We start from the raw sequence: 23,145 nt of genomic DNA, 5'->3' as shown, positions 1-23,145 counted from the left end.
GCATAGTGAACAGTGTAATGCATTAGCATCACTGATTGAGACTGCAAAATCAGACTTCTATAAAGATGCCATTAATACAGCTACTGGACAGAAGGAAGTGTTCAGAATTGCCAACAGCTTGTTGTTTAAACGAAACTCTTTGTTCTCCCATCTCACACATCTATTGATGAGCTGGCTAATCGGTTTTCGGGCTTCTTCACTGACAAGATCAACATCATACGCCAATCCTTCAAATATCATCATGATGCCGCCAAAGTTCTAGTAATCAATTTAACTCCCTTCCTTTGTCCTCGCTTTAGATCTGTGACGGAAGATGAAATGTCCAAACTTGTCTCCAAATGTCCAGCGAAATCATGTTTGCTTGACCCATTACCAACGTGGCTCTTGAAACAAACCATTCAATCTCTTCTTCCGATCTGGACGATATCACCAACAGTTCGCTAAGCCAAGGTGTAATGCCTGATCAACTGAAGACAGCAATTATCACTCCCCACATAAAGAAGAAGAATCTCGATCACTAATTGTTTAAACACTACAGACCAATATCCAATTTGACATTCATTTCTAAGCTGATTGAGCCGCATTGTTGCTTCTCAATTCAGAGACCATATGAGCAGAAACAGCTTCTATGAAGAGTGCCAATCTGCCTACCGATCCTTCCACAGTCACGAAACTGCGCTGCTGAAGGTTCAGAACGACATCCTAAGAGGCATAGACACCGATGGAGCGGCCATTCTTGTATTGCTGGATCTCTCAGCTGCTTTTGACACTGTTGACCATTCTGTGCTACTCTCTACCCTTGAAAACAGGTTCAATGTCAAAGATCTTGCATTAAGGTGGTTTGTCTCCTACTTAACAGACCGGAGGCAGGCAGTTGTCATCCAGGGTGAAAGGTCAGAGGCAACGTGATTTGAAGTTTGAGTGCCTCAGGGCCTCGCTCTAGGCCCCCTACTTTTCACATGCTACACATCTTCCCTCGGTGATATTGTAAGGTCCTACAACTTAAGTATGCACCTCTATGCTGATGACACGCAAGTCTACTTATCCTTCAAGCCATCTGACGCATCTTCAACCAAGTTCTCCTTTTCAAGAGTAGAAGAATGTGTTGATTGTATCAAGAGTTGGATGTCATCGAAATATCTTAAATTAAATGATGATAAAACTGAGCTCATTGTGTTCCACCCTCTTCGACTTCAGAAAAGCTTCTGCTTCTGCTTCCACAGCATCGGTGAATCTGCAATAAAAATGCGCCACATGTTCGCAATCTTGGTGTAATCTTTGACTCTGCCCTCAGCATGGAACCCCATGTTCGCAATGTCTGTCGCCAATGTTATTTTCATCTGCTAACATTGGTTTGATCCGTCCGATACTTGGATGTGAAATCTGCACAAGCTCTTGTTCAAGCATATGTAACATCCCGCTTGGATTATTGTAACTCTTTGCTGTCTGGTGTGCCAAAACAAGTCCTCTCTACAGGCTACAGAAGGCACAAAATTCAGCCACATGATTGATCTGTCAAATTAAAAGGACTGAACACATCTCTCCTGCCCTCAAAACCCTACATTGGCTTCCAATTCGCTTCAGAATCGACTACAAAATCCTGCTCCTTGTTTTCAAGTGTCTAAACGGACTAGCTCCAAAATACCTCTCAGATCTCCTTACACCATATCACCCAACTAGATCACTCCGCTCAAGGGACCAGTCTCTCCTTGAAATACCACAAACTAGAACTAAGTCATATGGGGACAGGTCTTTCTCTAGAGCAGGACCCTTCCTCTGGAACAATTTACCATCCATCCTTCGTTCAGAAACAGAACTGTCAAATTTTAAATGTGGACTCAAGACGCACCTATTCACCTCTGCACATGGATAAAGTGGACTCAGATAGCGCTTTTGAGCAATTAGATTGATAAAAAGCGCTTTACAAATATTTGTATGTATGTATGTATGTATTAATTTCAGTAGAAAAAGAAATATTGCCTGACATGGGTTGAACGCCTATCTCCAATGTGTGACTGCCAGGATAACTGCTCCAAAGTCCAGGGCTCGCTTGCACAAAGCGATCTTAGCGCTACAAATGATTGTAACTCCCATTCTCCAACATAGGCGGGGCGGTGGGGTAGCCTAGTGGTTAAAGTGTTGGCTCGTCACGCTGAAGACCCGGGTTTGAATCCCCACATGGGGACAATGTGTGAAGCCCATTTCTGGTGTCCCCTGCCATGATTCTGCTGGAATATTGCTAAAAGCGGCGTAAAACCAAATTCAGTCAGTCAGTCCAACATAGGCTTAAGATAGTCGTAGCGCTAAGATCGCTTTGTGCAAGTGGGCCCAGGTCGTCAATGTGGAATCTCCTTTCTCCTGCAAGCCACTGCCCTGAAACTGAGGGTATCGCAGAAGAGCATCCCGAGCTTGCTTTGATGCATCCATGAAGAGATGCTGGAAGGTGTGAACAGTGACTCCAGTGCACAAGTTTAATCCCCAGCCACAACCTCAGATGGTGGAAGGTGTGAACAGTGACTCACAGTGCACAAGTTTAATCCCCAGCCACCACAGCAGATGGTGGGAGGTGTGAACAGTGACTCACAGTGCACAAGTTTATTCCCGAGCCACAACCTGATGGTGGGAGGTGTGAACAGTGACTCACAGTGCACAAGTTTAATCCCCAGCCACCACAGCAGATGGTGGGAGGGGTGAACAGTGACTCCAGTACAGAAGTTTAATCCCCAGCCACAACCTCAGATGGTGGGAGGTGTGAACAGTGACTCAAAGTGCACAAGTTTAATCCCCAGCCACCACGGCAGATGGTGGGAGGTGTGAGCAGTGACTCACAGTGCACAAGTTTAATCCCCAGCCACCACAGCAGATGGTGGGAGGTGTGAACAGTGACTCACAGTGCACAAGTTTAATCCCCAGCCACAACCTCAGATGGTGGGAGGTGTGAACAGTGACTCCAGTACAGAAGTTTAATCCCCAGCCACAACCTCAGATGGTGGGAGGTGTGAACAGTGACTCAAAGTGCACAAGTTTAATCCCCAGCCACCACAGCAGATGGTGGGAGGTGTGAACAGTGACTCACAGTGCACAAGTTTAATCCCGAGCCACCACAGCAGATGGTGGGAGGTGTGAACAGTGACTCACAGTGCACAAGTTTAATCCCCAGCAACCACCTCAGATGGTGGGAGGTGTGAACAGTGACTCACAGTGCACAAGTTTAATCCCCAGCCACCACAGCAGATGGTGGGAGGTGTGAACAGTGACTCACAGTGCACAAGTTTAATCCCCAGCCACAACCTCAGATGGTGGGAGGTGTGAACAGTGACTCACAGTGCACAAGTTTAATCCCCAGCCACCACAGCAGATGGTGGGAGGTGTGAACAGTGACTCACAGTGCACAAGTTTAATCCCCAGCCACCACAGCAGATGGTGGGAGGTGTGAACAGTGACTCACAGTGCACAAGTTTAATCCCCAGCCACCACAGCAGATGGTGGGAGGTGTGCCAACAGTGACTGGGAGGTGTGAACAGTGACTCACAGTGCACAAGTTTAATCCCCAGCCACAACCTCAGATGGTGGGAGGTGTGAACAGTGACTCACAGTGCACAAGTTTAATCCCCAGCCACCACAGCAGATGGTGGGGTGTGAACAGGTGTGCACAGCCACAACCTGATGGTGGGAGGTGTGAACAGTGACTCACAGTGCAGTTTAATCCCCAGCCACAACCTCAGATGGTGGGAGGTGTGAACAGTGACTCACAGTGCAAGTTTAATCCCCAGCCACAAGATGGTGGGAGGTGTTAACAGTGACCCCAGTGCACAAGTTTAACAGCCACCACAGCAGATGGTGGGAGGGGTGAACAGTGACTCACAGTGCACAAGTTTAATCCCCAGCCACCACAGCAGATGGTGGGAGGTGTGAACAGTGACTCAAAGTGCACAAGTTTAATCCCCAGCCACCACAGTAGATGGTGGGAGGTGTTAACAGTAACTCACAGTGCACAAGTTTAATCCCAGCCACCACAGCAGATGGTGGGAGGTGTTAACAGTGACTCACAGTGCACAAGTCTAATCCCCAGCCACCACAGCAGATGGTGGGAGGTGTGAACAGTGACTCACAGTGCACAAGTTTAATCCCCAGCCACTACCTCAGATGGTGGGAGGTGTGAACAGTGACTCCAGTACAGAAGTTTAATCCCCAGCCACCACAGCAGATGGTGGGAGGTGTGAACAGTGACTCACAGTGCACAAGTTTAATCCCCAGCCACCACAGCAGATGGTGGGAGGTGTGAACAGTGACTCACAGTGCACAAGTTTAATCCCCAGCCACCACCTCAGATGGTGGGAGGTGTGAACAGTGACCCACAGTGCACAAGTTTAATCCCCAGCCATCCCACCTCAGTTGGTGAAGCAATGGTGGTAACAGGATGTCGTCCACCCTACTGGGGATGGAGTTGGCCCTGCTCTATGAGAGCTTGATTCAGAAGGCCTAAGATCTCCTGCAACTGCAGAACAACCTTGCTTGCAGGAGAGACGGGTTCTCTTCTTCTGGATCTTGTCCAGTATGTTCAGCAGGACCAACCACTGGTAGTGTAGACGTTGAAAGGCCAAGTGGACAGCTCCTGTGCTCAGGCTCAAATGGATCTGGATGAAGAGATAGGTGTCTCATGTAGAAATGAGTGCTCATACAAGGCGACAGGGATCAAACTAGGGGCCTAATGATTCCATTATTCGTTTGTCCAACAGTGTACCTATGGTATCTTGGAGACCTGCCAACTGCATTGGTGAAGGTGAAGGTATGGAAATGAATGGTAGATAGTATCTCTCTTGGGGAACGTATGGGTCGTCCAACAAGGCTGTTTGCAGAGAGACCAAGTCTTCCACATCTTGGGGATTCGGAAATAGGGTCATGATCATGGAGCAGAACGTGCACTTGAACATCCATGAATACATGCAAGAGTGTCAGAACAATCACCTCTGTACCTGACAGAATCATCAAACACAGCCAGGTGTACGTCAGGCACACCCACTGTATCAATGGGAACTATGTTCCTGTCCTTAGCACTTAAGGTGCATCAAGTGCATTCAAAACTCCAAGTAAGAATATCTGAGTCAAGTCCTGGAACAATAGCAATACCCTCTGACCATGGGTACCAGGTTGAATATAAAATCATAATTTATCAGTCACGAGGCAGCAAAGGCCTTGTGTAATTGCTGGCCGATGTCCAACATAACATCTTTCATTGAAAGAAAGTCTTTTACACTAGACCTTGTCACACTACCCTTTTCAGTAAGGGATATGGGTAGCCTCAATATGTCAGCAATCCAAGAGTGTGTTAGGGGTTGTTCCACCACATCAACTGATTCTAGAGTTGATACCAATGATGTAGATGTGGAAGATTCTGAAGTAGTCACAGGTAGTTGATAATGTGATGGGGCAGGCAAACAATCTGAATGAGGCAAGGTTGGTATAAGGGATTGAGCAATTCGAAGATGAACTATAATGAGCCTCTCAGTTGAAGTGGTGATGGAGGCCGACTAGAGGCATAAGTAGCAGCCATAACAATCTCCTACAAATCTATAGGATGTAGAAAACTAAAGGAATGCTCTAAAGCTGACTGTTGATACTCAGTTGTACAATCCAAAAGTTCATCAAAACCAATTGATTGCTCCCCAGTTGAATGACAACCCTGTTGAGAATTCTTACAATCCTGAAGTTGATCAACCATCCTATCGATCACTCCCTAGATGATCGACAAGCCATCACATGCAAATGATATTAAAGTCAGTTCTAAATAACAACGTCTAGGAAGGGTATGATTCAAGGGTGAGGTTCTAAACTTATAAAAATATCAAGGTAAAGTACTAATCCAACTGACCTTTGGACTTTGAACATGCAGGACAACAAGGTCATAGTGAGTTCCACTCCATCAGCACCTTATCAATGTCTTACATGCAGGACAACAAGGTCATAGTGAGCTCCACTCCATCAGCACCTTATCAATGTCATACATGCAGGACAACAAGGTCATAGTGAGCTCCACTCCATCAGCACCTTATCAATGTCATACATGCAGGACAACAAGGTCATAGTGAGTTTCACTACATCAGCACCTTATCAATGTCATACATGCAGGACAACAAGGTCATAGTGAGCTCCACTCCATCAGCACCTTATCAATGTCATACATGCAGGACAACAAGGTCATAGTGAGCTCCACTCCATCAGCACCTTATCAATGTCATACATGCAGGACAACAAGGTCATAGTGAGCTCCACTCCATCAGCACCTTATCAATGTCATCAGCACCTACATGCAGGACAACAAGGTCATAGTGAGCTCCACTCCAGCACCTTATCAATGTCAGCACCTTATCAATGTCATACATGCAGGACAACAAGGTCATAGTGAGCTCCACTCCATCAGCACCTTATCAATGTCATACATGCAGGACAACAAGGTCATAGTGAGTTCCACTACATCAGCACCTTATCAATGTCATACATGCAGGACAACAAGGTCATAGTGAGCTCCACTCCATCAGCACCTTATCAATGTCATACATCCCGGACAACAAGGTCATAGTGAGTTCCACTACATCAGACCTTATCAATGTCATACATCCCGACAACAAGGTCATAGTCCACTCCATCAGCACCTTATCAATGTCATACATGCAGGACAACAAGGTCATAGTGAGCTCCACTACATCAGCACCTTATCAATGTCATACATCCAGGACAACAAGGTCATAGTGAGTTCCACTCCATCAGCACCTTATCAATGTCATACATCCCGGACAACAAGGTCATAGTGAGCTCCACTACATCAGCACCTTATCAATGTCATACATCCCGGACAACAAGGTCATAGTGAGCTCCACTCCATCAGCACCTTATCAATGTCATACATCCCGGACAACAAGGTCATAGTGAGCTCCACTACATCAGCACCTTATCAATGTCATACATCCCGGACAACAAGGTCATAGTGAGTTCCACTCCATCAGCACCTTATCAATGTCATACATCCCGGCACAACAACATCCCGGTCATAGTGAGTTCCACTCCATCAGCACCTTATCAATGTCATACATCCCGGACAACAAGGTCATAGTGAGTTCCACTCCATCAGCACCTTATCAATGTCATACATCCCGGACAACAAGGTCATAGTGATTTCCACTCCATCAGCTCCTTATCAATGGCATACATCCCGGACAACAAGGTCATAGTGAGTTCCACTCCATCAGCACCTTATCAATGTCATACATCCCGGACAACAAGGTCATAGTGAGTTCCACTCCATCAGCACCTTATCAATGTCATACATCCCGGACAACAAGGTCATAGTGAGCTCCACTACATCAGCACCTTATCAATGGCATACATCCCGGACAACAAGGTCATAGTGATTTCCACTACACCAGCACCTTATCAATGGCATACATGCAGGACAACAAGGTCAGAACAACAATAGGTGTTGCTTTTAAAAACATGAATAAGGCAATGAGCATCTGTTTGAGTGATTCAAATGCTATGACAGTTTAGAAAAACCTAACTTTATCACATACTAATATTAATAATTCACGTCAAGTGTGCATTCAAAATATTTTCCCAGTAGTCATAAGGCCCTGTGGCCTCAGTGAAAATTTCAAATAAAGTACAAAAATTTAAACCATAGAAGTGCATATTATCTAGTAAAATTAATGATACACATAGGGTTCCAAAGACGTTACAGATTTATATTCCTGGCAGTTTACATATAAAAAGTCCAAGTATTCAAAGTGTTCATAAGAGTCTTTAGGATATATCCCTTAATGACTTAAACACAGTAAACAAGTGTAGACTATTCCGGAAGCAGCTCCACTATCAGGGCTTGACATTCACGCTATCCCACTGGCCCAGGTCTAGTAAAATGTTGACAGGACCAGTGCAACTTTGATAAGTGCTATCCCAACGGTCAAGTAGATATTTAAGGCTGTCAATAACAGTCCCTTAGCAGGACCAGTAAGAATCTGTAAGGACCAGTGATTTTTAAAAGTTACTGGTCCTGTCGTCTTGTTCGGGAATTGGGGGCAATGTCAAGCCCTGACAATGTTTTCACATACAGACTGATCCTTCTCACCTCTGGAGTGTAGACATAAGCTGCCTGGAAGGCCCCAGCAATGAAGGCTCGGGATACAAACAGGAAGACTGTCAGCACTGCCCTGTGGAAGAAGAGAGACACAGTTACACAACAAAAGCAGTGAGTGGGAGTATACCCAGTGTCACTAACATTACTTGTGGTGCCCCTCTACAGTATACCCAGTGTCACTAACATTACTTGTGGTGCCCCTCTACAGTATACCCAGTGTCACTAACATTACTTGTGGTGCCCCTCTACAGTATACCCAGTGTCACTAACATTACTTGTGGTGCCCCTCTACAGTATACCCAGTGTCACTAACATTACTTGTGGTGCCCCCACAGTATACCCAGTGTCACTAACATTACTTGTGGTGCCCCCTACAGCATACCCAGTGTCACTAACATTACTTGTGGTGCCCCTCTACAGTATACCCAGTGTCACTAACCCATGTCACTTGTGGTGCCCTCTACAGTATACCCAGTGTCACTAACATTACTTGTGGTGCCCCTCTACAGTATACCCAGTGTCACTCCCAGTGTCATTACTTGTGGTGCCCCCACAGCATACCCAGTGTCACTAACATTACTTGTGGTGCCCCTCTACTATACCCCACAGTTGTGGTGCCCCTCTACAGTGTATACCCAGTGTCACTAACATTACTTGTGGTGCCCCTCTACCCAGTATACCCAGTGTCACTAACATTACTTGTGTGCCCCTCTACAGTATACCCAGTGTCACTAACATTACTTGTGGTGCCCCTCTACAGTATACCCAGTGTCACTAACATTACTTGTGGTGCCCCTCTACAGCATACCCAGTGTCACTAACATTACTTGTGGTGCCCCCACAGTATACCCAGTGTCACTAACATTACTTGTGGTGCCCCTCACAGTATACCTAGTGTCACTAACATTACTTGTGTGCCCCTCTACTACCCAGTGTCACAACATTGTGGTGCCCCTCTACAGTATACCCAGTGTCACTAACATTACTTGTGGTGCCCCTCTACAGTATACCCAGTGTCACTACATTACTTCATTACTTGTGGTGCCCCTCTACAGTATACCCAGTGTCATAACCCCCTCTACAGTATACCCAGTGTCACTACATGGTGTTACTTGTGGTGCCCCTCACAGTATACCCAGTGTCACTAACATTACTTGTGGTGCCCCCTACAGTATACCCAGTGTCACTAACATTACTTGTGGTGCCCCCTACAGTATACCCAGTGTCACTAACATTACTTGTGGTGCCCCTCTACAGTATACCCAGTGTCACTAACATTACTTGTGGTGCCCCCTACAGTATACCCAGTGTCACCAACATTACTTGTGGTGCCCCCTCTACAGTATACCCAGTGTCACTAACATTACTTGTGGTGCCCCTCTACAGTATACCCAGTGTCACTAACATTACTTGTGGTGCCCCCTCTACAGTATACCCAGTGTCACTAACATTACTTGTGGTGCCCCTCTACAGTATACCCAGTGTCACTAACATTACTTGTGGTGCCCCTCTACAGTATACCCAGTGTCACTAACATTACTTGGTGTGGTGCCCCTCTACAGTATACCCAGTGTCACTAACATTACTTGTGGTGCCCCTCTACAGTATACCCAGTGTCACTAACATTACTTGTGGTGCCCCTCTACAGTGTCATAACATTACAGTGTCCCCTAACATCACTACTTGTGGTGCCCCTCTACAGTATACCCAGTGTCACTAACATTACTTGTGGTGCCCCCTACAGTATACCCAGTGTCACTAACATTACTTGTGGTGCCCCTCTACAGTATACCCAGTGTCACTAACATTACTTGTGGTGCCCCTCTACAGTATACCCAGTGTCACTAACATTACTTGTGGTGCCCCTCTACAGTATACCCAGTGTCACTAACATTACTTGTGGTGCCCCTCTACAGTATACCCAGTGTCACTAACATTACTTGTGGTGCCCCTCTACAGTATACCCAGTGTCACTAACATTACTTGTGGTGCCCCTCTACAGTATACCCAGTGTCACTAACATTACTTGTGGTGCCCCTCTACAGTATACCCAGTGTCACTAACATTACTTGTGGTGCCCCTCACAGTATACCCAGTGTCACTAACATTACTTGTGGTGCCCCTCTACAGTATACCCAGTGTCACTAACATTACTTGTGGTGCCCCTCTACAGTATACCCAGTGTCACTAACATTACTTGTGGTGCCCCTCTACAGTATACCCAGTGTCACTAACATTACTTGTGGTGCCCCTCTACAGTATACCCAGTGTCACTAACATTACTTGTGGTGCCCCTCTACCCAGTATACCCAGTGTCACTAACATTACTTGTGGTGCCCCTCTACAGTATACCCAGTGTCACTAACATTACTTGTGGTGCCCCTCTACAGTATACCCAGTGTCACTAACATTACTTGTGGTGCCCCTCTACAGTATACCCAGTGTCACTAACATTACTTGTGGTGCCCCTCTACAGTATACCCAGTGTCACCAACATTACTTGTGGTGCCCCTCTACATTATACCCAGTGTCACTAGCATTACTTGTGGTGCCCCTCTACATTATACCCAGTGTCACTAGCATTACTTGTGGTGCCCCTCTACATTATACCCAGTGTCACTAGCATTACTTGTGGTGCCCCTCTACATTATACCCAGTTTCACCAACATTACTTGTGGTGCCCCTCTACAGTATACCCAGTGTCACTAACATTACTTGTGGTGCCCCTCTACATTATACCCAGTGTCACTAGCATTACTTGTGGTGCCCCTCTACATTATACCCAGTTTCACCAACATTACTTGTGGTGCCCCTCTACAGTATACCCAGTGTCACTAACATTACTTGTGGTGCCCCTCTACAGTATACCCAGTGTCACTAACATTACTTGTGGTGCCCCTCTACAGTATACCCAGTGTCACTAGCATTACTTGTGGTGCCCCTCTACATTATACCCAGTGTCACTAGCATTACTTGTGGTGCCCCTCTACATTATACCCAGTTTCACCAACCTTGTTGTGCAGATGTTGACTAGGAACACAAATATAGTGAAGATGCTGAACTCCACTGCCATGGTGTATTTCCTGCCTATCTTCTCTATGAAAAATACTGTCACAAATAATCCTGAAAATAAATCAACATCAAACAATAATATATACATGTATCATTATAAGAGTACTATTTGTTTCACATCAAAGCCATTAACTCCATTTTTGGTAGTAATCAGACCACCAAATCTTTGACACCTTCAAAAGTCATATCCCTGCCACTGTCAGCCATCCCATGGTGCATCATGCAAATGTAAACAAACCCTCCGGACATGGAAAATGTTGGAAACTTAATTCATTCCAACCATCCTGCATGCTTGATCATCTGGGGAGGGGAGACTCACTACTCCTGATGTAACAGCCATAGTAGTCTGACAATTGTACACAATATTAACTATTGTTAGATAGTTTGTAGCCTACCTCCATAACACCATAAGAGATGGAAGGTTGTGAACTTGCATCTAGTATCCCAAATAGGCTGACATTAATGCCTTAAATATAAGGCAATCTATCCCTGACTGAACTATCTGCATACAGTGTTTTGCTGCTTCAAGATGACCTGCTCCTGGAGATGACTGGTCCACATCAGAGATAATACCTGTACTGGTTTATACCATCAGCTGGTGTAACAACAGCAGTAGGCTTTATACTGAAGACCCATGCGCAAGATGGGTGCAGAAGAGTCCTACAGGCTACCGGTTCTACAGGAAGCCCCTCCTATTGGCTACCTGTCCTACAGGCTACCCATCCTACAGGCTACCCATCCTCCAGGCTACCCATCCTAAAGGCTACCCAACCTACAGGCTACCCGTCCTACAGGCTACCCGTCCTACAGGCTACTTGTCCTACAGGCTACACATCCTACAGGCTACACATCCTACAGGCTACCCGTCCTACAGGCTACCCATCTTATAGGCTACCCATCCTATAGGCTACCCATCCTATAGGCTACCCATCCTACAGGCTACCCATCCTACAGGCTACCCATCCTACAGGCTACCCGTCCTATAGGCTATCCGTTCTATAGGCTACCCGTCCTATAGGCTACCCATCCTATAGGCTACCCGTCCTATAGGCTAACCGTCCATAGGCCTCAAGAGGACTATCTCTCTGACATGGTTCCTGGAGGTAGCACAAGCACAGTGTGATGACAGACAGTCTGGTTCAGTCTTTGAGAACACTCTGAGACCCTGTCCCTTGCAGTGGGAACCACTTCTCTGTCTACAACTAACGGGCCATGCCACAGCTGCCTGTTTTTCTTATCCTTCTGGCTTGAAGAGCTAGGTTATGTAATTCACAAAAAAAGGAACATGAATGTCAATAAGGGTTGCCAAGTTCAACCAGTTTCATAAACTGCTAATCAGTGATGAGGAAAAACACAAATCCCATCTTCAACAGTGCATACTTCATCCCTGCACTTGAGATATTGTGATGTAAAGAATGCAGCTGCACATTGGAAGGAGGAGGCCTTGGGCACCATTCTCACTCATGTAAATACAAACTAAATCTACATGTAACAACTAAAATATACTGCATAAATGTCGTAAGCAGAGCCAAGACCACATGGTATGAAAAAAGTCCAAAATTATGAGCAAATTGTTCGATACAGCTCACACAGGACGTTAAGTGACTCCTACACATATGTACGGTTTGTTACATTCCGAAGATACATTGTGGGATGGCTGACACTGGCGGGGAACGAACTAGAAAAATCTGTACCTTTTATGACTTGATTACAGACAAAATCAAAACAATATTCATCATCTGTATTTTATCACTGCAAAATCCTGTATTTGGGCTGCAGTTGTCAGCTACAAGTGTTGATGATTCCGGACAGCAACTAAAGAAGGAGCATTTCCAAGAAACAAAACCTTGCTAACAATAATAGGTCAAAAAGGTCATACATCATCTTCACTTCCTACAATTACTACACCTCTATTAAAATAGTAGCCATATATCCCTTATCATTCTCGTGAAAACCATACATCCAGTTCATGAGTGTTAAAAGCTATAACTTAGCTGTATTTACTTTAACTATAAGATCACACACTAACAGACATTTTCTGTTGATATTCACTGACTGGTTTCGAAAACTGACATTGCCCTGTATTTTATGAATGACTATCAAATAAACAGATTTTGCTGAAAGTCCATTCACATCCATCAACAACATTTTCCATCAGGATAATGGATATAAAAAAAATGGGAAGCGTTAAAAAAAGCGTTACCTGGAAACTCTGCGAACGTTGTCCAAACCAAATCTCTGTAGTCCGATGTGGTGAGGGTCCTGCACTCCAGGAAACATGCTGGGTTGGGGTTGTAAAGTACATCAGTTCCTACAATATGGGAACAACAGCAGTAGAGTCACTAGCACTGATTCATACTCCGAGGTTTTAAATCTTGGGACAAAAATGTATGTGATACCTTGTACATGATTTCATGCTTCATGATGAAATGGTATATTGCTACCCATCTCAGCGTAATCATAATTATAATAAACCTTGTATACATGCAGACTTTCACTGTGTGATCAAGGCCATGTACCTGCTGCATAAACAAACTGCCACAATGATATAAGATTTCATCACATGGACAGGGACCTGAGTCACTGCTGGTCCAAATGGGAGCACTTAAAAATGATACAATTTACACCGCCAAACATGATACCCAAAAACATGATCCTCAAGTATTTCCTAAATGCTCAATGCTTTGGCTTAGTCAACATTGAAAGATATAGTGCAGTTTTTCAATCTTCCAGACCTCTGAGGTATTAGCATGAAGTGAGTATCCTGGAAAAGGATCTCTTTGAGATCACGTCTGCCCAATTGTATGAGGAACAACAAATGTGGTTTAGCATTCAATTTTACAAAGCTGAATCAGATTTACCTGGGTCATGCAGACAAGACCAAACTGATCTACCTCGATCTGCCTTGCCCAAGGATGGGAGAGCTGGTAATAAAAAGGGCTCTCATAGGATTCTCAAGGGTCTGATCTCGATTTGTTCTTCCTACAACACCACCTAGGTGAGACAGGGGAAACAAGCCAGCCATGTCCCATTAGACAGGAGCACTGCAGCCTCATCGCAGTCCTTCAAGGCTACACAGACCAAACTAGAGCCAGAGGCAGAATATCTTACACATTTTGAATTCTGCTAAATGAAAAATGTAATTTTTCAAGTAAAATTGATATTTTTATACTTACCTCCCTTTTCCCACGTAAACAGTCATGTGACCAGCCTTACTTGTCACTCTCTTCTGATTTTTCTGCCCAAGCACTTGGATCTGTTGTGCAATCCGAAGTGTTTCCAGCGAAGAGGTCGGGAGGGCTTGACCTCATGAGTCAGGATAAGTATAAAAATATCAATTTTTTCTTATCCTGACTCATGATCTTTTGCTTATAGAATCCGACGGATTGGTGGTGGGTCAGGCCCCTTCCTGGATTCATCAGCTGTCCTAAGATACGTCCTGTATCCCCCCCATGGGAACTGCGTAGCGGCATTTCCTAGATCCTATTCTTCCAACTTCCGTTATAACTTGGGGGGACCACTCCTTGTCTTACTTCAATCTCAGACAAGTTGAATCATCTTGATTCATGTGGCTTCAGATAAATTAGTATCTTCTTATTACTAGATATCTTATAACAACCCATAGATTATAAGATCTTTATCATAAATGAGTTGCGACCCCTTCACGTACAGGTAAGATCTTTACCCGTGCAGGATCTTTAATCACTCATGCTAGCCTGTCCTAGACTGTGCGCATGGACTTTCAAACTAATACTTTTCTTTAGTAAAAGTTATGAACAAGTCAACGTGATAAAGGGTGAGATTTTCCAACTCAGCGCCTTTGTGGAGCCGTTAGTAGCTGTGCTACAATGAGAGGCCCAAATTGGTGAGTGCCTGAGACGCCTTCAGTGGCTATGTCTCGGAGGTAGTGGTTGGCAAACACCGTGTCCGACTTCTAAAAGCAGCCCTCCATAATTGCTGATATAGAGCAATTTCCATGCAGAGCTAGTGTTGACGCCAATGCTCTGACTTCGTGTGGGTTGGAAGCTCTTGGAGGTTCTAGTCCTGCTGCTTTATAGGTTCTCAATATGACGGCTCTCATCCAGAACGATATTGTCGTTCTTGAGACTTCTGCTGATGTCTCTGTGGATAATGGGATGAATAGGCGCTTGAATTTTCGTCTCTTTGTCTCAGTCTTTGAAGATATATCTTCAGGGCTCTGACCGGACACAAGGAAAGGTCCTCTATATCCTCTGGTCCAAGGATTGTAGATAGCGCTGGTACGTAGAACTGTCTATCTGGCTAACCAGGTAGTTGGTTCTTGGCAATGAGGTCCCATCTAAGTCCTAGATGAACTGCAGCATGTTGCCCCGTGTCGAATCTGGTTCGACCAAAGTCCAGCATGTATCTCTGATATTCGAGCTGCTGTGGCTAGCGCAAGCAGGAACAGAGTCTTCTGTGTCAGCAGCTCGAGTGTAGTCTGGTCTAGAGGTTCGTAGGCATCACTGGTAAGATGACGTAGAATTACATTCAAATCCAAGGCCGGAGCTCTGAACTTCTTTTGCTGGTCCTCCAGTTTAAAAGATCTCAGCAGAGCAAGTAATTCTGGTACTCTCGTCAACTCGATGCCTATTTTCATGGTAATCACTGTACTGATGGCAGCGAGGTATGTAGATAATGTCGAACCTTTCAGATGTCTAGTCTGTCTAAGATGACACAGGTATTCCGCCACTTGATGATGAGTAGCTTTCATCGTAATGAAGTCTTTCCGCCTTGCATAAGTCTCAAACTTCAGCCACTTGTCATCATACATGTTACGAGTAGATCTGCGTAACACTAGCGTTACTGCCTTGGCTGCCCTGGCGGAGTATCCTCTTTTATTCAAACAGGTTTTGATACGGTCCACACGTGTAGCTGGAACAGTGTTGGGTTCCTGTGGACTTGCTTGGTGTGCGGATGTATGAGTAGGTTCAGCCAATCTGGTAACTTGATTGTTGGACTTCCGAGATCTTCTATTAGGTCTAGGAAACATACTCTCGCTGGCCAGTATGGCGCGACCATGGCCAGTTGTAGTGTCTGTGTCTGTTTGATCTTCAACAGTACTTTCGGTAGTAATATCAGTGGTGGAAACGCATAAGCGTTTAGTCCTTCCCATGATATATTCAGTGCATCTGTTGCCCAGGCTTGAGGAACTGGAACTGGTGAGACAAATGTCTGTAGTTGTTTGTTGAACCTCGTGGCAAACAGGTCTATGCATGGGGATCCTATTTCCCTTATGATGAGCTGAAATGCTTCTGGATGGAGCATCCATTCTGTAGATGACAGGTGCAGTGGTCGGGAGAGAGCGTCTGCAAGCACGTTCTTGGCTCCGGGTATGTGACACGCCTTTATCCAGATGTTTGCCTCCTCCATGATGTCAAACAACTGGAATGTGAGCTGTATTAGGCTTGGTGATCTTGTAGATCCTTGCCGATTTATGGAGAATGCCACTGTAGATGTCGTGTGGACCATCAGCATTCAGTTGATCAGCGAGCTCGACTATAGTTGTAAGGCGTTGATCACAGCTTTCATCTCCAGCAGATTGATGTGAAGATGCTGCTCTGTTTGGACCACTTCCTGGATGCAACTTGATTGTTGAGATGTGCACCCCAACCTTGTATCGAAGCGTCTATGTAGAGATGTGTGTCGAAGGCCGGCTCTTGTAAATAGGTCCCTCCACATACATTCGCCTGTGGGTTCACCAAAGTAGGTACCTCTTAAGATTGTCTGGCAGCAAGATAGAGTCGACGCTGTCCAGATGTTTTGTCGGGAACCGTTGCAGTGGCCTTAGTTGTACTCTTCCTGTGCGAGTCAAGTCCTGCGCCGAGGTTAGTAGATCGAGTAGACATTGCCATGTTCGTAGTGTTAACGGAGAGATGACTGCTTGTGGAATCATGGCTTGTATCTTGACCCAATGATCTTTGGGACCACAATTCGATTCTGTATTGTGATCATTCTTATTCCCAGCAATTGAAGATCTTGTTTGATTCTAACTCCCACTTCATCAGGTTCACTAGCAATCCTAGTTGCGTGAGCAACTTAATTGTGAAGTTCAGCTGCTGTCTGAATTGATTGGCACTTTGAAGAACCTGTATGCCGTCGTCCAGATAACCGGCACTGCGTAGACCTCGATGCTGCAGATAGGTGCCGATAGGCTTGGTTATTCGTATGAATAATCATAGAGCTGACGATATTCCAAATGGTAGGACGTTCCATTGGAAGTGCTAACCTCTGATTGCAGTGATGATACATCATTTTTCCCCGTATATACGCAGGTGATCTGTGTTGATACATACATCGAAGCGGTCTATTTATAGCAAGGCTGGCTCCAGTGTAGCATCTCAGGGGACAGGTTCTCATACCGACTTTATTCAGCAAGAACTTCCATATTAAACATCGTTTATCCTGCTGTCATGGCTAGACATCTATTAGATTCCCATGATGATAACAGGCCGTAGTTGTATACTGTTTCCAAGGCTGCCGATGAAGTATTCCCCCGTACCACGGGTTTGTTTACAAATCAGAAAACATGCTGGAGCCTGATCTGTCCGTGGGACGTGTTGTCTGACGTGGACCAATCAGTTCCAAGCATGACGTCACCGGTGTTGTAGCAAGATGGCCTCCATAAAATCTGATGCAAGTAGTTGGTTGAGTAAAAGCGCGCATAAATCTACGCCACTCATATATACCTCTTGAATATGGGTTGCTCCAAGTGTAAATTCTTGTTCAGTGATATAAATCACATATTCCCATTGTGGATAATATAAGCCAGCATGACGAAGGAGGCTGTCAAGACGTATGTCTGTATGGATCTTGAAGAAATACCTATGCTGAATCTAGTTGATAGGATATAAAATCCTAATCCCCACGCTGAGTGACGAGTGTTAATAATATACTGAGTCAAAAAAGAAACTTCACAAAATGTAATTTGAAAAATAATGAATAATATTTCTCTGATGATACATCTATGTATCCGAAATGGGATCCCTATCTTTCGACTCTAGAAAAACGTTAGCAAAACCCACTCAAACCCATCCATTCGTCGCGCAAATGACGTTAGTGCCAAATCAGGTTTTGCACGTGCAGTCGATCACGTGATCTTCGCATCAAAGTTTTCTTCATATGCACGTGTTTGCATTGGCCTCAAGAATTTAAAAAACACTTTTAAACCACAGTTCTAACGGTACTTGAAATGCCACGATTGTCAAATGTGCAACGTGAACGTGCCGTGCCGTTGGCATGTTGCAAGCAGGAAGATCAGTTATTGACGTCGCAAGAGCAATGGGATGCAGTCGTCATACTGTGTATGACTTGCGAGGTTGTCTACAACAAACTGGCACCACTTCTGATCGCCCAAAGTCGGGTCGTCCACGTGTGACGTCACGAGCAGAAGACCGTCAAATCGTCCTACGTCACCTACGTGACAGATTTCTGCCGGCTACACGAACCAGGGCTGAGATGTTTAGAGGTCGACTGTCCTCACAGACCATTCGAAATCGGTTGTGGGCTGCCAATCTCCATTCTCGACGTCCATATCATCAACGTCTGCTGTGGGCCCAATGTCACCTCCGATGGACCCAGAGAGACTGGAATCGAGTCGTCTTTAGCGATGAATCCAGGTTTACCCTCAGATTCCCGGACGGCAGGCATAGAGTCTGGAGACGACGTCGTGAACGGTATGCCCAATGTTGTGTACAGGAAGTCGACAGATTCGGGGGCGGAAGTTGCATGGTGTGGGGTGCTTTCTGTGGGAACAACTGTTCCCGACTTCTGGTCATCCGTGGAAACCTCACAGCTGCTGCTTACCGCGACCAGGTGCTCACCCCTGAACTCGTTCCTTTCATGGCGGCTCATGGCCCAGGTCTACAGTTCCAGCATGATAATGCTCGGCCGCATACCGCGATGTTGACACAATGTTTCCTTCAAAACGCTGGAATCAACGTCATGGACTGGCCATCGAGGTCCCCTGACTTTAATCCAATAGAGCACGTTTGGGATGCACTTGGGAGAAGGCTTCGTGGTCTTAGGAACCAACCTCAGAATTTGCAGGAACTTGGCTGCCTTGCAAGAGCAATGGAGCAGAATCCCCAACCACGAGTTCACAAGCATCAGGCAGTCGATGAGGAGACGGTGTTTGGCAGTGGTGAATGCGCGGGGCGGCCATACACGATATTGAACTGAGAAATTTCGCATTTTTATTCTTGTGACTTGACATTCTGTATACCCATGTTTTGGAACGGCGTTGTAGCCTAATGGAACTGATTATGGCACTGTCAGTGTATCGAGTACATCACACAGATCTCAGCAATGAAATAATAACAATTTAACCATCTTATCATCTCTTGTTCTTTTATAGTGCCCTGAAGAAAGAATGTGAAGTTTCTTTTTTGACTCAGTATATCATCTGTATGTCCGTTCAAGGATACTTGAAGGCGTTGTTAACCTTAAGTCCTTTACAAAGGTCGCCTTGAGGTTCTCCAGTACTTGAGATATCGGCTTCACAGGTGATATCATATTGGAGTCATCAGCGTATATGCAGTACGTCTCTGGAGTCATCAGCGTATATGCAGTACGTCTCTGGAGTCATCAGCGTATATGCAGTACGTCTCTGTTGGGTTGGAGTGAGTGAGTGAACGACAATATCCGCAGGCCATCTGCTACCCAGTATAAGACCTCAGCATCCGTGTAGATGAAGTGATTCCTTTCATCAAGTAGGTTGTCGTCCGAAACTGAACCTATACAGGTGTAGGAAAATGGGTTTTTTGTTGGGAATAAAAGTTATTTTCTTTTCACATTATTGGGGTTGTAATATATATATTTAGTGGGAAGTTTTACGTAGCAGTTTCCGGGAGTAAGTGATTTCTTCAGAGGTTGCTTGTAGTGTATAAAATTCCGCTTTTTACCTTCGTTTGGATGTAAAATTCCGTTGGAATTATTCCTTTCCCGGACAGTTTACAGTCACGGCATGCGCTGCCATGCCGTGCTCGGATTGCCGTGGCCCGGTGTGTTTTCTGTTTGCATTCCGAGTGCGGTATGGTAGAGCTGTCGTGATTGGTCGGCTGACTCCATTGTGGGCCAATGGGAGTTAGGCTACTTTTCCCGGGTCAAAGGTTAGCGCGGGGTATTTAAAGCCTGTAACGCTCAGAGAAGTCGCTTGCTTCAGGACATCCTGACCGTATAGTAAGTCAGGAGGTCATCCTCCTTTCCTTAGGTTTTGCATGTAGAGTAGGAGAATATTTAGTGGGTTGGGGGAAAAGATAGGGTTAGAGTAGGCTTTGTATGTAGGAATTAATTAGTTAGGACTTTCTTTTTCTTTGGGTTTTATAGACTGCTAGTTGTGAGTGTGTGTGATGCTGGCTTCTATTTATTTTGTTAAGTTTGGCTTAGTTTGTTTTTATTAATTAATAAACTGTATTTATTTGGTGAAATCTGAACTTTGTTCTTATTTTGTGAAGAATCTTTAACAATGACTTGAACAACCATAGAACCTGAAATAAGGTCCATGAAAGGTTCCGTTCTCCAGGTACAAGATTAACATCTAATTAAAATACACAACGCAAAGTCCACAATGGAGAACGTTAAATAACAACATCGAATCTTGATATATGAACCTTACTGTCACTGGGTGACCTCCCTCAGTGGAGGTGCCTATTACACAGGCATAAGGTTTGTGCAGGTTGTAGAGTTGTGCAGGCTGTAACTGTAGAGATCGCACATGTTGTAGATCTTTTTGTTGAGTTTTAAACTCTGACAAAACCATCCGTTTTCATCATTGCTTCGTTTTATTCAGCCGTATGGTAATAGAGTCGACGTCAACATCCTGCCTGTCGATGTAAGGGTTTGTTAAGCCTAGGATTCACCAACCCTGTAGATGTCAGCGTTGCTTTTATCTGCCTGTAGATCTGAGAGTTCTCGAACCTTGTAGATGTCTGCAGCTTTCTCAAACCTGTGCATAGGTAAGAAGGTACCTTGGATATAGGTTCAATCGGAGGAATAGTCACAGAGTTAAAGTCGACCTAAATAAAAAGGATATAATGCCGTATATGGGACTCCAGTGTTCGCCCAACCATCCACTTGGGCGAAATAGTGGAGAGTGACAAGTAAGGCTGGTCACATGACTGTTTACGCAGGAAAAGGGAGGTAACTCGTCTGTGAGTGTATTTTTACGTCCGCTTCGGGAACTTCAAGGGATTCAAGTGTTCCACTACCATTCGCAAGGAAAAGGGAGATAAGCAAAAGATCATGAGTCAGGATAAGAAACAATTTTCCCCTAATCTGGATCCCTCCCAGATTCCACCCACACTTGGTTGACAATCGTGTCAATCTCTGGCATGTTTCACACCTTTGTAAGGTGCAGGTGTGGAAAAACTACAGCCTCCAACAGGAGGCAGACCCACTGGCTGGACACCGAAACACCACTTGACCTACCTGATAATGATCAATTTGTCAAGAACTTATCATGAACTTACCATGACATCCGTCTGGACTTTCAAACAAAGCTGTGGTCAGCAGTACAATGCCGTAGTAGGAGAAGGCACAGACCAACCTGAGAACATGGGGTACATATACAGCAGATGTGTAGTGGCAGTTGGAGTGTGCATTGAAGACAACAATGAAGGTACATATACAGCAGATGTGTAGTGGCAGTTGGAGTGTGCATTGAAGACAACAATGAAGGTACATATACAGCAGATGTGTAGTGGCAGTTGGGGTGTGAAGACAACAATGAAGACAACAATGAAGGTACATATACAGCAGATGTGTAGTGGCAGTTGGAGTGTGCATTGAAGACAACAATGAAGGAACATATACAGCAGATGTGTAGTGGCAGTTGGAGTGTGCATTGAAGACAACAATGAAGGTACATATACAGCAGATGTGTAGTGGCAGTTGGGGTGTGCATTGAAGACAACAATGAAGGTACATATACAGCAGATGTGTAGTGGCAGTTGGAGTGTGCATTGAAGACAACAATGAAGGTACAGTTGGGGTGTGCATTGAAGACAACAATGAAGGTACATATACAGCAGATGTGTAGTGGCAGTTGAGTGTGCATTGAAGACAACAATGAAGGTACATATACAGTGTGTAGTGGCAGTTGGAGTGTGCATTGAAGACAACAATGAAGGTACATATACAGCAGATGTGTAGTGGCAGTTGGGGTGTGCATTGAAGACAACAATGAAGGTACATATACAGCAGATGTGTAGTGGCAGTTGGAGTGTGCATTGAAGACAACAATGAAGGTACATATACAGCAGATGTGTAGTGGCAGTTGGGGTGTGCATTGAAGACAACAATGAAGGTACATATACAGCAGATGTGTAGTGGCAGTTGGAGTGTGCATTGAAGACAACAATGAAGGATGACTTGGAAACACACAGAACAAAGGAGGTTTCAAAGTGGAAGCCACAACAGAAAAGTGATTCACTGAACAAAAATCTAGATTAATCAATGGAAAGAAGACCATGGCTACTTAAATACAACAAAAAGCTCTGATTGCAAAGCAATCACAGTGGATACCAAATACAGTTATCAAACATCTTAGCAATGACCATGGTTTCCAATCTGTGGACCATTATAGTGTTGAAGAAATAGAAACCACTAAATCATTTATGATATTTCTGTTTACTTCAAGTTAATCTATCTTGGTTTTTATTCACAACTACTTAAATTCCTATGTTTCTATTTTACCAATTCTATCTGACAATCAGTCAATTGAGTAACTACAACTAAATATGTCAGAGCATCCTGCCAAACCAACACCTCGAATCCAACTGACGACAGTTTCTCATCATACTCTGCACATGGTAAGTGTGGGTTTTTTATGCTTGAAAACCTTTCCGTGAAGTAAGATGTAGTTAGGTGTGTTTTTTGCAAACTCTTCGCATATACACAAACTGAAATATTAGAACCTGTCCAGA

The 23,145-nt window shown here is 44.8% G+C and overlaps 1 protein-coding gene across 2 annotated transcripts in view; it reads right to left on the bottom strand.

Annotated features, from left to right (window-relative positions):
* LOC124288897 (synaptic vesicle 2-related protein-like) overlaps positions 1–23,145 on the bottom strand; it is a 109,422-nt gene that overhangs the window by 22,438 nt on the left and 63,839 nt on the right. For both annotated transcript variants that reach the window (XM_046725484.1, XM_046725485.1), the window contains exons 11-14: positions 21,691–21,767; positions 13,407–13,514; positions 11,143–11,254; positions 8,123–8,204 (exon numbers count right to left, since the gene is read on the bottom strand). In XM_046725484.1, coding sequence (XP_046581440.1) covers positions 8,123–8,204; positions 11,143–11,254; positions 13,407–13,514; positions 21,691–21,767 — 379 coding nt within the window. The remainder of the gene's footprint in view (positions 1–8,122; positions 8,205–11,142; positions 11,255–13,406; positions 13,515–21,690; positions 21,768–23,145) is intronic.

The sequence above is a fragment of the Haliotis rubra genome, unplaced genomic scaffold (assembly GCF_003918875.1).
Source record: "Haliotis rubra isolate DU_JTF1 unplaced genomic scaffold, ASM391887v1 Scf429, whole genome shotgun sequence".
Taxonomy (NCBI): domain Eukaryota; kingdom Metazoa; phylum Mollusca; class Gastropoda; order Lepetellida; family Haliotidae; genus Haliotis; species Haliotis rubra.
The sequence above is the reverse complement of the archived record's forward strand: the minus strand, read 5'-3'. Positions and strand labels throughout refer to the sequence as shown.